General features: G+C 38.0%; 1 protein-coding gene across 1 annotated transcript in view; it reads right to left on the reverse strand.

The window, feature by feature from the left end:
* The window catches only part of COMMD1 (copper metabolism domain containing 1), a 196,881-nt gene extending 180,229 nt beyond the window's left edge, over positions 1-16,652 (reverse strand). The window contains exon 1 of the mRNA XM_077766208.1: positions 16,456-16,652. Within this exon, the coding sequence (XP_077622334.1) occupies positions 16,456-16,632 (177 nt within the window). The 5' untranslated portion in view covers positions 16,633-16,652. The remainder of the gene's footprint in view (positions 1-16,455) is intronic.

Below are 16,652 nucleotides of genomic sequence, written 5' to 3' on the forward strand. Positions count from 1 at the left end.
CATGGTTCCTATCTCTAATCTATTTTTAAGGACAAAACATAGCCCCAAAACACTATATAAAAACTTCTCAAGGGGCACCTGGGTGGTCCAGTTGGTTAAGCATCTGACCCTTGATTTCAGCTCAGGTCATGATTTTACTGTCATAAGATTAAGCCTTACATTGGGATCTATACTGAGCATGGAGCCTGCTTAAGATTCTCTCTCTCTCCCTCTCTCTCCCCGTCTCTCTCTGCCCTTCTCCAACTCATGCTCATGCATGCTCTTTCAAAATCAATAAACATTTTTTAATTAAAAATTAAAAATATATAAATAACAAATTTTTTTAAAATTGTCAAATCAACCTGTGAGTAGATCAAACATGGTTCTCATACAATGGAATACTATTCAGCCTTTAAAAAGAAAGATGCTTTGGGGTGCATGGCTGGCTCAATAGTAACAACATGTGACACCTGACCTAAAGGGTTTCAAGTTTGAGCCCCACATTGAGTGTAGAGATTACTTAGAAATAAAATCTAAAAGAAACTAAAAATAAGATAAAAATCTTTAAAAAAAAAAAAAAAGGACATTAGGGGCATCTGGCTGGCTTAGTCGGTTGAACATCCAACTCTGATCTCAGGGTTTTAAGTTCAAGTCCCACAGCGGTGTAGAGATTACTTAAATACAAAATCTTTTTTAAGAAGAAGGAAATTTCATAACATGCAACATCACGAACAAACCTTAAGGACAATATGCTAAGTGAAAGAAGCCAGTCTCAGAAAGATTAACACTGCATGATTCCCCTTTTATAAGGCATCTAAAATAGTCAAATTCATGGAATCAAAAAGTATCTGAGTGGTGGTATCAGAGTTGGGGGAAGGGAAAAATTGGGAATTACTAATCAACAACCAAAAAAGTTTCAATAAAGCAAGCTGAATAAGCTCTAGAGATCTGCTGTACAATATTGCACTTATAGTCAGCAATACTATACTTACATTTTTGTTAAGCTTTCTTACGACAATAAAATAAAATAAAAAATAAAAATAGTTCTCTACTCATGGAAGATACCTAATGAGAAAATAATGGCTAAATTTTAATGATTAAAAAGTAGTCTCCTCTAGTCATAATAAAGCAAAAATCGTAAACTTCTGAAATCTCCATCAATGGTGAAATGGATAAGCATATTTTAGCCTTGTATTCACTCAAATACTGGTATACGCAACAAGGACTGGCAATGTTTTTCTATAAAGGGTCAGACAGTAATTATTTTAGGCTTTGCCAACCATCCAGTCTCTGATGCAACCACTTAACTCTGCCCTTGTAGAGCAGAAGCAACCATATGCCTTATTATTATAAGCCATTAAAATTTGAAATTCATGTAAGTTTCACAGGTCACAAGAAATCTTTTTAAGTATTTAAAAATGTAAACACAAAAGCAAAAACAGCTCACTGACTATACACAAATAGGCAGGGGCTAGATTTAGCCTGTGGATCATTTTGCTTATCCCTGCTCTAGAGCAGTAAGAATGATCTACAACTACATGCAATAATGCTCATTCTCATAAGTGAGTGAAAGAAGACAGACCAAAGAACACGTACTGTAAGACTATATTTGTATAAGCCTCACAAACAAGCAAAACTAATCTGTGATGTTAGAAGTTAGTAAAGTAAGGAGAAGCTAGTGACTAGTAAAGAGCTAAAGGGGGTTCCAGGATGATGATAACACTTGGTTCTTGATGTGGCTGCTCATTACATGCGTATGTTCAGTGTGTGAAAATTCATTAAGCTGTACACATGTGATTTGTGTATATTTCTGTATATATGCTACATCCAATAACAAGTTTTTAAAGATAAAATTAAAGTTTTCTCTCTATAGAGAACTAGCTAAAAACCCAAAAATGATACACTTTAGGGACAGATAATTAAAAAGAATCTAAAGGAAAGTAAATTTGGATGTATGATATATGAGTGGGAAAGGAACCCTCAATGTGGAATTCTCAATAATAAAATTAAGTCACTTTATATTTGTATATAAAGTAAATTATTTTATACGAAACAAATCTTGATGATTAAAAATAAAATACTAGATTTGTTCTGAACATCAAATTTAAATAAAATATTTTCATACTTATCACCTTGATTGTAAGTAAAGTTTTTTTTTTTAAATGTTTTTATTTATTTTTGAAGACAGAGCACAAGCAAGGGAGGGGCAGAGAGAGAGGGAGACATAGAATCTGAAGCAGGCTCCAGGATCTGAGCCATCAGCGCAGAGCCTGACATGGGCCTTGAACCCACAAACCATGAGATCATGACCTGAGCCAAAGTGAGACGCTTAACCAACTGAGCCACCCAGGCACCCCAGGAGTAAAGTTTTCTTACAAGAAAACCAAACATAGTAATGATACAAAACAGATTATCCCACGTAAATGTTTGTCATAGATTTTTTTTAAGTTTTATTTATTTGGATGAAGAGAGTGATGGAGGGGCAAAGAAGAGAGGGAGAGAAAAGAGAGAGAAAAAAATCCCAAGCAGGCCTTGCACTGTCAGCCCAGATCCTGACATAGGGCTCAAACTCAGGAACCCATGTGATCATGACGAGAGCCGAAACCAAGAGCAACTCATCCACCCAAGCACCTGTCATTGATTTTAAGGACTCAAAAAGTTTATCAGAAGTAAAGGGAAAAAAGTATGTAAAAACAAATTAATACATTTTCTGCCATCATTCCTTTATGCAATTCTTGTTTACTATCAGGATACCCCTACCCTCCTTCAACGACCAGTCTGAGAGATAAGAAAATTAACTGTTTGATTCACTATGTTTCCAGTACCAGGCACAGGATCTGGCATGTAGATGCTCAATAAATGTTCATTTGAATAAACAAATGCATTTTAAATAAATGATAAATGGTTTGATTACTTCTCAAGTAACATACCCTCAGGATAAACAAAATGGAAATTTAAGGATTTCATAAGTGGTACCATGATCAGATGTCATAACAGAGAATATACAGGATACTATCTTTCACTGACATTTCCATACTGGCATACAAAAACATTAAAAGTGAATCATACATGGGGCGCCTGGGTGGCTTAGTCGGTTAAGCGTCCGACTTTCGCTTAGGTCATGATCTCACGGTTCGTGGGTTCGAGCCCCGCGTCGGGCTCTGTGCTGACTGCCAGCTCAGAGTCTGGAGCCTGTTTCAGTCTGTGACTCCCTCTCTCTCTGACCCTCCCCTGCTCATGCTGTCTCTCTCTCTCTCCTAGAAATAAATAAAACATTAAAAAAAAATAAAAAAAATAAAAAAATAAATAAAAGTGAATCATACATATGGGGTGCCTGGGTGGTTAGCATCCGACTTTGGCTCAAGTCATGATCTTTAAGTCTGGGAGTTCGAGCCCCACATCAGGCTCTGCGCTGGCAGCTCTGAGCCTAGAGCCTGCTTCAGATTCCGTGTCTCCCTCTCTCTTTGCCCCTCCCCACTCCCACAAGTGCCTGCTCTCTCTCTCTCTCTCTCCCTCAAAAATAAACATTTAAAAAAAAATTTTAAGTTATCATAAAGCACACATAACACAATCCACACCAAAATTTCTTTAACACAGCATTTTTAAAGGAATTAGTCGAAATAAATAATGAAGTCAAAATTTGTAAAAATTACTTTCTTAAAAAAATTACATTCTACATTAAGACAAAGCCAAAAAATAAAGGTGTTTTATTAGGACAAAAAAACGCTTTTTCATATTTCTATAATTTAAAATAAGGATCCACTTCACCTTTATATCTTTCTTACAGCATTTACCATGTAATAAAGGATTCTTTAAGAAAGGGGCTATGATACCTTTGTGTACAGAGCCAGGTATATAGTACATTAGGGGCTCAGTAAATATTTGACAGATAAATCAGAGAAATCCTCTTTAAAATCTCTCTACCCAAGAACTCCTTCAACCCATCAAGTTTGCAGACCCAGAATGCTTTGAGAGGAAGAGAATCAAATATAGATCTTCAATTAATTTTTTTAAGTTTTGGGTTTTTTTAAAGTAATCTCTACACTCAACATAAGGCTCAAACTCACAATCCAAGATCAAGAACTGCATGTTCCTCTGAGTCAGCCAAATTTATAGAACACCTCATACAAGTCATTTGATTTCTCTCTTTTTTTTTTAAATAGGCTCTATGCCCAAAGTGGGGCTTGAACTCACAACCCCAAGATCATGAGTCACATGCTCTACTAAATAAGCCAGACAGGCACTCTTCAGAGCGTTCATCTGAGCCCATGAAAATAAATTCCAGCTGGTAATCTGCAATTACTGCTTTATCATGTGATGTCCAGTGACATAAAAAAAAGTAACATCTTTCTAAACAGTTGCTTGCCAATCCTTCAGAGAAGGGTTGCATTTCACAAGTTATCATCTAAATTCACAAACTATTCAATGAAATTAGCAACACTGAGTTACACCAAAACTAGGGAACCATAGCAAAAGGAATGTTTATAGAGCTTTAAATTTTCCAGAAAATGGTATTTCTAAATTCAAAATATCAAACCAAGTATTTACACTCCTTTTTGGATAAGGAATTCTTATTGTTGAGTAGCCAACTTTGTTTTCTTAACTAGAACAGTCAAGAGAAAGAACATTTGAAACATTACACTGCTTCCAGCAGTGGTAGCAAGCCAATATTCTACTGCCACCTAGCACAGAAAAGCAGAACTACTACTGCTTATAGTTGAGACAATAATGAACACAAAAGACAAATGAATCTCATGTTCTATCACTCTCTGTCAAAAATAAACTTTATAAAAAAATTAAAATAATATAAACAAATATTAAAAATCAAAAATACATACCACAGTTAGCAAAACATTAAACTATTGGTATATTGAGAAGATTAAGTAGAGTATCCCTCTGCCAGAATTTAACATCTTCTACTTACATCATACCCCAAAACATATCAGCAATACAATGTTCATTAAAAGCCTCTGAAAAAAGGCTTTCACCTGAGTACAAGTGTACCAAATTCCTAATAATGAAAAATCACATACAAAAATCACTTATGATATTTTTTTTCTTTTTTGAGATGAGCATGCAAGCAAGGGAGAGTGGCAGAGGGGGAGAGAGAGAATCTTAAGCAGGCCCCACACTCAGCAAGGACCCCGACCCAGGACTTAATCCCACAACCCTAGGAGTGTGACCTGAGCCGAAATCAAGAGTAGACACTCAACGGACTAAGTCACCCAGGCACCCCATAAATTTTTAATTCAAACGAAGAAAATATGTGTTGTATGCGCCCCCTTGTGTTTTAAAAAAAGAGAAAAGATTGTTGGTGATGGAGTTCAGGGCATGCTACCCCAAAATACAGCTGGCATACAGATTCTTTGAAAATGAAGTAGTTGGAGAAAAGGCAGAGCAGAGTCACACTGACCTTCTCCCCCACTCCTCTCTCCTGAAACAGGTCATAAAACTGACACGGAGAGATGCCCTCTCTATACCCAAAAGGAAGGAGCATTCTTATCTCCAAAGACAAAGAGATGCCAAGAAGACCCCTACAAACAGGCCTTGCTAAGTTTCCCCCAGTTTACTACAATTACCTCATACTCCCCTACTCCTCCCGTGACTGTTCCCTCTTCACCAAACCCAGCATAAAATACTCAGCTCTAACTGTTTCTTTGGGTCTTCATTTCCTTATGAAAGCTCCTGTGTCATACAAAACTTACATGAAATAAGTCTGGATGCTTTTCTCCAGTTAACCTGTCTTTGTCAGTTTAATTTTCAGACGTGGCCAGGTCCCAAAGAGGATCAAGAAAAAACCTTTTTCTCCCATACGTTGACTAAACATAGTAGTATACTGTCCAAGTCAAAAGAAAATTCCTGGAAATTAAAAACCTGATCAAATGAAAAGTTCAGTGAAAATGCTAGAAGATAAAGTTTAGGAAATTGATCAAAAAGTAGAATAAAAACAAAGAAATGGAAAATAGAGAAAATAAAAGAAAAAGCAAGGATTCAGTCTAGAAGATCTAACATTTGAAATCAGTGCTAAAAAGAAATGGAGAAAAAAAAGAGGGAAAAAAATCATCAAAGTAAGAATACAACTTTTCCCAGAATTCTTTGAGTCTTTTCCCAGACTCAAAGAATTTGAGTCTCCAAATTCAAAGGGTCCACAGTAGCCAAAATAATGAAATAAAAGAAAACCACAAACCAAGGACATTTAAGGAAATAAAAGATAAAAAGAAAATCCCAAAAGCTCACAGAGAAAAAGGTCACAACTTCAAAACTGTGAGTCAATTTCATAACCTAGGGATACATTTTCAACCAAACCAGCAATTAAGTAGAAGTCTAGAATAAAGATACTCTTTTAAGATTTAAAAAGAAAAAAGTGACCTCTCATATACCTTTTCTTGAGGAACTACTTGAAAACATGCTCCAAGATCTGAGAAGAGACACAAAAAGCAAGCTGAGCCCAGCAAGAAGATGGAGCTACACTATGTGTACATATTGGACTGTTCGGGTAATGTTCTGACAGCCAATATGGCCCTAAAGACCAAGTCAAGAAACTTAAAATAGGGTCCCAAAGCAGTCCAATCCTCATTTAAGAAAGATATTATCATGATTTTAGTCAATCATGTTCATGAGAAACCCCAGAACTTGGGACCAGAGGTAAATTACATTTGTGCTGTTTCTGTCCTTTCCTTTTAGTTCATTGTATCTAATAAGTAGACTTTTCCCTGCTTTTCTTTCTTTGTTCATGTTGTGAAGTGGGTTGGAACCTCTCTAAACTACCTGCAATCTGCATCAGTTAGCACACTCTGGCTGCCGTTTCAAAAGGTAACCACTGGCTTATGTCTATATTCTTCAGGAAAGATGTATTCCAAAAGGGCAGGAACTATTATCTGCAATCGTTACTGCTGTATACTGTATCCTGAGCACAGGGCATGGCACATATTAAGATGTTTAGTAATATTTGTGGTATAAGTAAATGCACAAAAACATTAATACTGGTTATGTCACAGATGGCATTGTTTTTTACACATCTCACATTTCTAAACTTTCTGTAATGAGGCTAAATAATGTTTATAATAAAATGAATAAGGGAAAACATACAAGTAGCTCAGTATTTATAAAACAAAAAAGTTAAATCCAGCATTCTTCAGATGATACACCTGAATTACATGATATAGAAAACCTATATTACCACAGGTCCGTTCTTTCCAGTCAATCTAATTCTCAAACAAGCTATAAATTTTTATGGTTTCAAGAATATAAACAGAACCAGGGATTTAAAATAGAAATATTTAAAATAAAATAGAAATATTTTTATAGTTTTTTTACTGTTATAAATCTTTTTTTAAGCTATTTATTTATTTTTAGTAATCTCTGTACACAACATAGGGCTCGGACTCACAACCTAGAGACCAGGAATCACATGCTCTTCCAACTGAGCCAGCCAGGTATCCTTTAAATATTTCATTTTTTAAAGTAACCTCTACACCCAACATGGGGCTCAAACTTATAATCCTGGGATCAAAAGTCACATGTTCTTCCAACTGAGCCAGCCAGGTGCCTCTTAAGTCTTAACACTATATTATTGATGTTACTTTCCTATGTAAGTTTAAACGAGTTTTCATGTTGATAGTTTTTACTTGATTTGCAGGCTCATTTTATATTCTTATATTATATTAACAAACACATAAATCTCACATACTCTGAATATAAAAATAAAAATCCAAATTCAAGTTCTATGTCTTATGAAGAACACACACTTAGTATCACAGAAACATTAAGGCTCATTTCTTATTTACCACAGATCTCATGAACCTAAAGAAGAAGTGATTTCAAGAGGACAGAACACCAAATAATCCCTTTTTCCAGCTTTCAGATTTTTTATCAAGTAACCAACTTCTAAACATAATTTATGTATAATTGTTTCAGGGTGCCCAGGTGGCTCAGTCGTTTTTGCGTCCGACTTTGGCTCGGGTCATGATCTGGTCGTCTAAGAGCTCGACCCCCGCATTTCCAAATATTAAATAAGAATTTAAGGGAAGCCTGAGTGGCTCAGTTGGGTAAATATCCAACTCCTGCTCTCAACTCAGGTCTTGATCTCAGGGTCATGAGTTCAAGCCCCACACTGAGTCCCACAATGGGCACGGAGTCTACTTAAAAATTTTTTTTAATTTTTAAAAATAATAAACTTAAAAAAACAGGAGTTTAAGAATAGATGTTGAGACAGAAATCAGCACATTTTTTTCTATAAAGGTTCAGATACTAAATATTTTAGGCTTTGAAGGCCACATCTCTGTCACAACCACTCAATTGTTGTTGTAATAACGTAAACTGCTACAGACAAAATGTAAATGAATAAGCATGTGACTATGCTCCAATAAAACTTTATAAAAATGGCAGCAGGGTTACCTAGCTGGCTCGGTCAGTAGAACATGAGACTCTTGATTTCAGGTTGTGGGTTCGAGCCCAGCATTAGATGTAAAGATTACTTAAAAATAAAAATTTTGGGGCACCTGGGTGGCTCAGTTGGTTGAGCAGCAGGCTTTGACTCAGGTTATCATCTCACAGTTCGTGTATTCGAGCCCTGTATCAGGCTCTGTGCTGACAGCTCAGAGACTGGAGCCTGTTTCAGATTCTCTGACTCCGTCTCTATCTCTGCCCCTCCCTCGCTCATGGTGTGTCTGTCTCAAAAAATAAATAAATGTTATAAAAAAATTTTTAATAAATAAATAAAATGAAATAAAATCTTGAGCTTTAGNCTGCTTGGGATTCTCTCTTCCTCTCTCTCTCTGCCCCTCCCATGCTCTCCTTCTCAAAATAAGTAAGTAAACTTAAAAAAATAAAAATAATAAAATAAATCTAAAAAATAAAATGACAGTAGGCCAGATTCATCCCATGGGCCGTAGTTTGCTGACCCCTGGCTTAGAGTATTATTTATACCTTCCAGGTCTCCCCATATAGAAATTGTTTAGTTTCTCTGATGCTTATCCTCTTAACGGCAATCTCCATATTTAAGCACTACCCACTCATTCACTTATTCTACAGAGTTTTACTACAACATGCTAGAAACAGTATTTAAACTTAATAAAAAAGGTAAAAATAATGAAGTTCTGCCCTCTTACTGCTTTAATTCCAACAGGAAAATCAACAAATAAACAAGCTAGTAAGTACATAATATAATTTCAAGTAGTACTAAGTATGAAGAAAAGTAAAGCAGGGTAAAAAGAGTAGGGGAGGAAAGGTAAGACTCTTTGGGTGAGTCAGGGAAGACCTCACAGAAAAGTAGAGAATGAATGAAGCAAATGAACAATCCATATGACTATCTGGCAGAAGATTACTACAGGCATATAGAGGAACAACTGCAAAGGCTCTTAAGAGTCAAAATGTACTTAACATGTTTAAATAAAGACAAGAAAATTAGTGTGGCTGGAAATGAGAAAATGTGATCAGAGAAAGAGATAGGGAGAGATCATGAAGACTTAAGGACAACAGTAAAAGGACTGGATTTTAAGTTTGATGTGAAGCCATGAATGTGGAATGGTTGAAAGTCAAAGACTAAAGAGATACAATAGGTGTTTCAAAAGGATCACTGGTCTATTTGTCAATTACATCTCAATAAACCTTGGCAGAGGGAAAAGGTAGCTGTACTGAGAATAGACTACAGGGGCTATGAGTGGAACAGGAAGATCAATCCATAAGCTGTTGCACTTCAAGACTTCTAAAATACGATCTAAACAGGTGTGCCTGGCTGGCTCAATCAGTAAAGGATGTAACTCTTGATCTCAGGTCTATAAGTTCAAGTCCCAGGTTGGGCATACAGCCTACTTAAAAAAAAAAAAAAGAAAAAGAAAAAAAGTTCTAAACATATTTTTAAATTCAAATCATAGAAGAAAAGAGAAATGGTTAATTGTTTTTAACGTTTATTTATTCTTCCAATTTTAGTATATGTGCTGCCAAAGCGAGCACATACGTTTATTTATTCTTGAGCAAGAGTGAGAGGGAGAGGGAATGGGGAGGGGCAGAGAGAGAGGGAGACAGAGAATCCAAAGCTGACTCCAGGCTCCGAGCTGTCAGTATAGAACCCGCAAAACGGAGCTCGAACTTATGAACTGCAAGATCATGACCTGAGCCAAAGTCAGACACTTAACCAACTGAGCCACCCAGGCATCCCATGATAAGTTAACTTTTGACTGTAACTTGAGTTTTGTAGTATAGGAGTATGTCAACAATAAATGAAATAAAATCCAATCAAATTTTCATCACAAACTTTTGTTTGGATGGAGCTAGACAGCATAATGCTAAGCAAAGTAAGTCAGGCAGAGAAAGACAAATACCATATGATTTCACTCATATGTGGGATTTAAGAAACAAAACAAATGAGCGAAGAAAAAGAGAGAGAGAGAAACCAAGAAACAGACTCTTACCAATGAAGAACAAAATGGTGGTTACCAGAAGGGAAGCAGGTGAGGGAATGGGTAAAAGAGGTGATGGGGATTAAGGAGTGCACTTGTCAAAACAAGCACTGGGTAATATATGGAATTGCTGAATCACTATACTGCACACCTGAAACTAATATGTAACACTGAATGTTAACCACACTGGAATTAAAATAAAAATTTAATAAGCTTTTTTTGCTTAATATGAAATTTCAGTGAGGGAACATAAAATTATCACCAACACAAGGCAGTAGTAGATACAGAACATAAGTACACAAAAAGTGATCTAGCTTCAGTTAAGTAAGATCTTTCTCTAGAATTCCAGTCAACTAGAACACAGAGCATCCCTTCAAAGTTAAGAGCAGAAACAAGAAATACAGGAGATGCAAATGTATATCTAGAAGAAGTTGAAATTATAAATACAAACCAAAAATAGGTTAAAATGACAGAGTATTTATATACAATGTCATCTCCCTAATTAAACACACCTCTCGAATCATTGGTTTCACTGCTCCTCAGGAGGTACTAGACCAAATAAATGGCCAGCTTCACATAACTACAAGCAGAAGGAAGGTATGCCCTTCTGTGAGCAATAGGTAATGCTCGAGAGGATCAATGTCCCAGACAAGTGAGGTAGGAAAGCTCCTTCCAAGTGGAAAACAGAGACCAGTACAAATACCAGCAATGAGTGCATTACATCTGGGCACAAAATGTGAAGGTTAAAGGGAAAGACTGCAGCTCAGGATGCCTGAAACAATGAATGCAGGCAGCTGGCAATAAGGAGCCTAACATGTATACCCACTGACTATTCCCTGCCAGGAGTTATATATCCTTTCCTTTCTTTCCTCCTACCCCTGTTGTCCCTCTTCATTTTCACTTTCTTCACAGAACTTGATTCTCTATAGATGACTGAAAGGTATGGCCACTAAATGAGAGGAGGTACTACTCACTTCTATCCTCAGTTTGTTTCTCTTTGCTTAGACTCCTGCATTTTTTTAGTATTTTCCTCTCTGCTCTTCTAGCCTGCATGTTTGAGATTCTGTGAAGTCTCAAACAAAGACAAAAGAAAAAAATGTTTTGACTTCTACTGTCATCTATATGTAAATATGTATACCTGCCCACTTCATAGCTAGTATCAAAAAACAAAAGAAAACAAACAAAAAAACAGAAATCATGAAGTGTTGGCAAGGATATAAAGAAATCAGAAAATTAGAACTCTTATGTACTGTTATGTGAAATGGTACAGCCACTGTGAAAAAGAGAATGGCACTTCCTCAAAAAATTACAAATAGAATTACAATATGATCCAGCAATTCCACCCTTCGGTATATATCCCAAAGAATTGAAAGCAGGGTCTCAAAGAAATATCTACACTTCTGTGTTCACAGCAGCATAGTTCACAATAGCTAAAACACGGGAGCACCCCGAGTGTCCAGTGACATCAACGGATAAAGCAAGCATGGTATATACATACAGTGGAATATTATTCAGCCTTTAAAAGGAAGGAAATTCTGACATATGCAACAACATGAACCTTGATAACACTATGCTGAGCAAAATAAGTCAGTCCCCAAAAAAAAAAAAAGATACTGTATAATTCTACTTTCACCAGATACTTAGTCAAAATCATAGAAATAATGAGTAGAATGATAGTAGCCAGAGACTTGTCAGGAGGTGGGGAGTTATGGGGAGTTATTGTTTAATGGGTATAGAATTCCAGTTTTACAAGATGAAAAGAGTTATAGATATGGATGATGGCGATGGATGCACATTATAAAAGTATTTAATGCCACTGAACTGTACACTTTAAAATGGTTAAGGTGATAAATTTTATTATAAGTTATAAGTATTTTGCCACAGTGGGAAAAAAAAAAGTATGCCTTGCTTAAGAGCAGGAATTAAGATCAGTAGGAATAAAGAAATAAAAGGTTGCTTCATTTTTTCTTGGCCCTTCCACCAATACTCCATACTAGGTACTACTACACTATGGTCAGACTGGACTATTTACCATTTCCTGACCCTGCTCTATAGTCTCCTGTCTCATTACTGCTATTTTCCTAACCTAGACTGCATTCTATGGCTGCCTCTCATTTCAGTCTCCAATATTCTACACTTTCTTCAAGGACCACAAAAATGGCATCTCCAAGAAACCTGTCTCAAAGAGCTAATACCTCTTTCTGTCCACAGTAGTTTACTCAGCCCCCTATTTCCAAATACTACAGTATCCTTGCATTATGATTGTTTGTGTATGTTCTCTTTTATCGCAGAAGGATATATTCAAAGCCTTTGGTTTAAAAATCTTGTTTGCAGAATGCCTGGGTGGTTCAGTTGGTTAAGCGTCCCACTCTTGATTTCGGCTCAGGTCATGATCTTATGGTTCATGAGACAGAGCCCTGCATCAGGCTCTGTGCTAACAACACAGAGCCTGCTTGGGATTCTCTCTCTACCTCTCCCTCTGCCCCTACCCTACTTGTGCTCGCTCTTTCTCTCTCAAAATAAAAAATCATTTAACTAAATAAATAAGAATAAAAATCTTGTTTGCTTTTTATGTTTCCTTAAGAATTAGAGAGATGTTTATACCTCAGTGTTGCTTAAAAAAGTAAATGAATATTAGAACTAGGTGTCATCCAGTTCCAGTCCTAAGTCAAACAATCACATGCTTTTCCCCTGGTATCTCAATTAGTTATACAGAGGCTGTGTTGTAAAGCACAGGCAAATCCTCTGTTCTACTCCCAACAGCAAGTGATCCATGCTAGCTCTTCAGTGCAGAATTACTCAGAAAAAAAAATAGGGGGGGAGGGGGGGATGGGCATGGAGGAGGACACTTGTGGGGATGAGCACTGAGTGTTATGTGGAAACTAATTGGACAATAAACTATTTGTAAAAAAAAAAAGAATTACTCAGAAAACTGAAGTATTCCATCCTCAGACAAAGGACTGAAAGGAGAAAGAGCAATAGCTGGATATTATTCAGCAATATATTTAAATGAAAACAAGGAAGAGAGTCTTTAGGCAATGTCTTCTCTGGGTATCCTGCAATTTTTCACTCATAATCAAATGAAAGAATCAAAATATTGTCCACCTAGAGACACCTAGAGAGCAGGTAGCCCCCAATGTTTGGAGTTCCTAGGCCACTGGCTACACACATGCTGTTCTTACTTCTTGGCCTGCAGTCCGTCATCCTCATTCCCTCCACAGGCCTAGCAAAAACCTCAAAAACCCAGGTAAGAAGTCAAATTCTCTAGGAAATCTTTTCTGCCCACTCAAAAACAAGATTTGATAGAAACAGAAGGCCTTCATTAATGTTTATGTTATCAACTAAAATTACTCAGGATAGGGGTGCCTGGCTGGCTTAGTCCATAGAGCATGCAAAGGTGTTTGTGAATTCAAGCCCCACACTGGGTGTAGAGATGACTTAAAAAGAAAATCTTTAGGGACACCTGGGTGGCTCAGTTGGTTAAGCATCGGACTTCCACTCAGGTCATGATCTCACAATTTGTGGGTTTGAGCCCCGCATCAGGCTCTGTGCTGGCAGCTCAGGGCCTGGAGCCTGCTTACGATTGTGTCCCTCTCTCTCTGCCCCTCCCCTGGTGGCACTCTGTCTCTCTGTCTCTCAATAATAAATAGATATTTTAAAAACTAATATAGCAGGGGCACCTGGGTAGCTCACTTGGTTAAGTGACCAACTCTTGATTTCACCTCAGGTCATGATCTCACAGTTTGTGGGTTCAAGCTCTGCACTGGGCTCTGCGCTGATGGTGCAGTGCCTGCTTGGGATTCTGTCTCTACTCTCTCTGCCCCTCCCCTGTTCGCTCTCTATGTCTCTCTTTAAAAACAAATAAACATTTAAAAAATTTTTTTAATAAAAAAATTAAAAAACTAAAAACATAATAAAATATTTTAAAAAAATAAAATATGGGGTGCCTAGCTGGCTCAGTCTGTTGAGTATCTGACTTCAACTCAGGTCATGATCTCACTGTTCCCGAGCCGGAGCCCAGCGTCAGGCTCTGCACTGACAACAGCTCAGAGCCTGGAGCCTGCTGCGGATTCTGTGTCCCCCTCTCTCTCTGCTCCTTCTCCACTCACACACATAAACATTTTTAAAAAAATTTTAGGGGCGCCTGGGTGGCTCAGTCGGTTAGGCGTCCTACTTCAGCTCAGGACATGATCTCACAATTTGTGGGTTCGAGCCCCGCGTCAGGCTCTGGGCCAACAGCTACCTTAAAGCCTGGAACCTGTTTCAGATTCTGTATCTCCCTCTCTCTCTGACCCTCCCCTGTTCACTGTCTCTCTCTTTTAGAAATAAATAAAGCATTAAAAAATTTTCTTTAATTTTTAATAAAATAAATAAAATTACTAAGAATGTCTGGGATCACACCTGAGCTATTACTCTTAATATTTCCATGCGACAACGGATGTACTTTTTGTGAGATAACTCTTTGCTTTTTTCTAGATTCAAATCCTATAAGCAAAGGAGTTAAAAAAAAGAAAAACAGAACTGCCTTTTCAAAGCCTAAGCAGTTTTGAAACAAACTGATACAAAAAGCAGCTGAAATTTCTTTTTAATTTTTTTTTAATGTTTACTTATTTCTGAGACAGAGACAGAGCAGGAACAAGGGAGGGGCAGAGAGAGAGGGAGACAGAAAATCTGAAACAGGTTCTGAGCTGTCAGCACAGAGCCCAACATGGGGCTCGAACCCTCAAACCGTGAGATCATGACCCAAGCTGAAGTTGGATGCCCAACCTCCTGAGCCACCCAGGCACCCCAAAGCAGCTGAAAATTCAACACTGCCTTTAATCAAAGTGCAATTTTAGACCAACTAGATTTAGACGCCCTGGGCCTGTTCCTATTCTTTAAAACGGGTGTCTACCTAGGCCAGTTCCTAACACACAGGAAACCCACAAAAATCGAGAACCATTTTTATTACCTATCTCACGAGTATATTTTGGCACCGGATTCATTCCAATGACTAGTTCTCAGTCTAAACCAGTGCTGTTCAGTACAGTGGCTATATGTAACTACTGGTCACTTGAAATCTGGGTAGTACAAATTGATATGTGCTTTCAGTATACAATACATATAGTATTTCAAAGACTTGGTAAAAAAAAATAAAATAAACTACCATATTAACATTTTGTATGTTGATATGTGATTACACAAAAAGGGATTATACTTTGTATATATTGGACTAAATGAAATAAAAGCAATTTCATCTGTTTCTTTTTACTTTATTAATGTGGCCTTTAGAAATTTTTGACATATATTTAGCTCTCATTACATTTCTCTCAGACAGGTTGACTTACACTTTGATTTCAAGCTGGTCAATGTACTCTCTTAACCATACAGTGCACTACTTCACAGGGGTTCACTCCAGCTAATCCACCCCCTATCCCAGCATACAGTGGCTCATTTAAACACTCCCCACTTCCACAACCTGGAAAAGCTGATTTAGTAGTTCTTTAATTTTAATTTTAATCTGGAGCACACAGATCCGCCGAGGCAACTCGAAATTGTTACCCACACCACAAGAAAGAAAAAGTTGAGGAAAAAGCCCGAGGGGCGCCTGAGTGGCTCAGGCGGTTGGGCATCCAACTTCTGCTTGGGTCATGATCTCACGGTTCGTGGGTTTGAGCCCTGTGTCGGGCTCTGTGCTGACAGCTCAGAGCCTGGAGCCTGCTTCAGATTCTGTGTCTCCCTCTCTCTCTGACCCTCCCCTCCTCACGCTGTCTCTCTGTCTCTCTCTCTCTCTCTCTCTCTCTCAGAAATAAGTGAAACATTAAAAAATAAAAACAAAAACAAAAGAAAACCCGAGTCCTCTCCGGTGAGTGTTGCTCAATACTGCTACGAGGCTGGGAGCTTGAGCAGAAAAGGGTCACCCCTAAGAAAGTAAGAAGAGGCGATGGGGCAAGCGCCTCGGATCTGAAGGAACATAATGTAGAGCCCACGGAATGGAGCTGTCAGAAGGAAAGCCTTTTCGGCTTCTGGGGAACCAATCTGAAGACAGAGGGAAGGAACTGGGCTCCGTGGCCGCGGCTGCAGGGAGGACCGATACCTTAAGAATCCCTCTCATCTTAGCCAGAAAGGGGCGGAACTCCTCCAGTGACACCTCCGGATACAGCTGGCTCCGCAGCAGCTCTTCTGTGATGCCTTGATGCCCGTGGAAAGCTTCTTGGGCCAGGCCGCTCAGCAGCCCGCTCAGAGGTTTGGAACCCTCAAGCTCGCCCGCCATGGTCAGCTGTGGCCCCGCCC

Source organism: Crocuta crocuta, unplaced genomic scaffold (assembly GCF_008692635.1).
Source record: "Crocuta crocuta isolate KB4526 unplaced genomic scaffold, BGI_CrCroc_1.0 scaffold113, whole genome shotgun sequence".
Classification (NCBI taxonomy): Eukaryota; Metazoa; Chordata; class Mammalia; order Carnivora; family Hyaenidae; genus Crocuta; species Crocuta crocuta.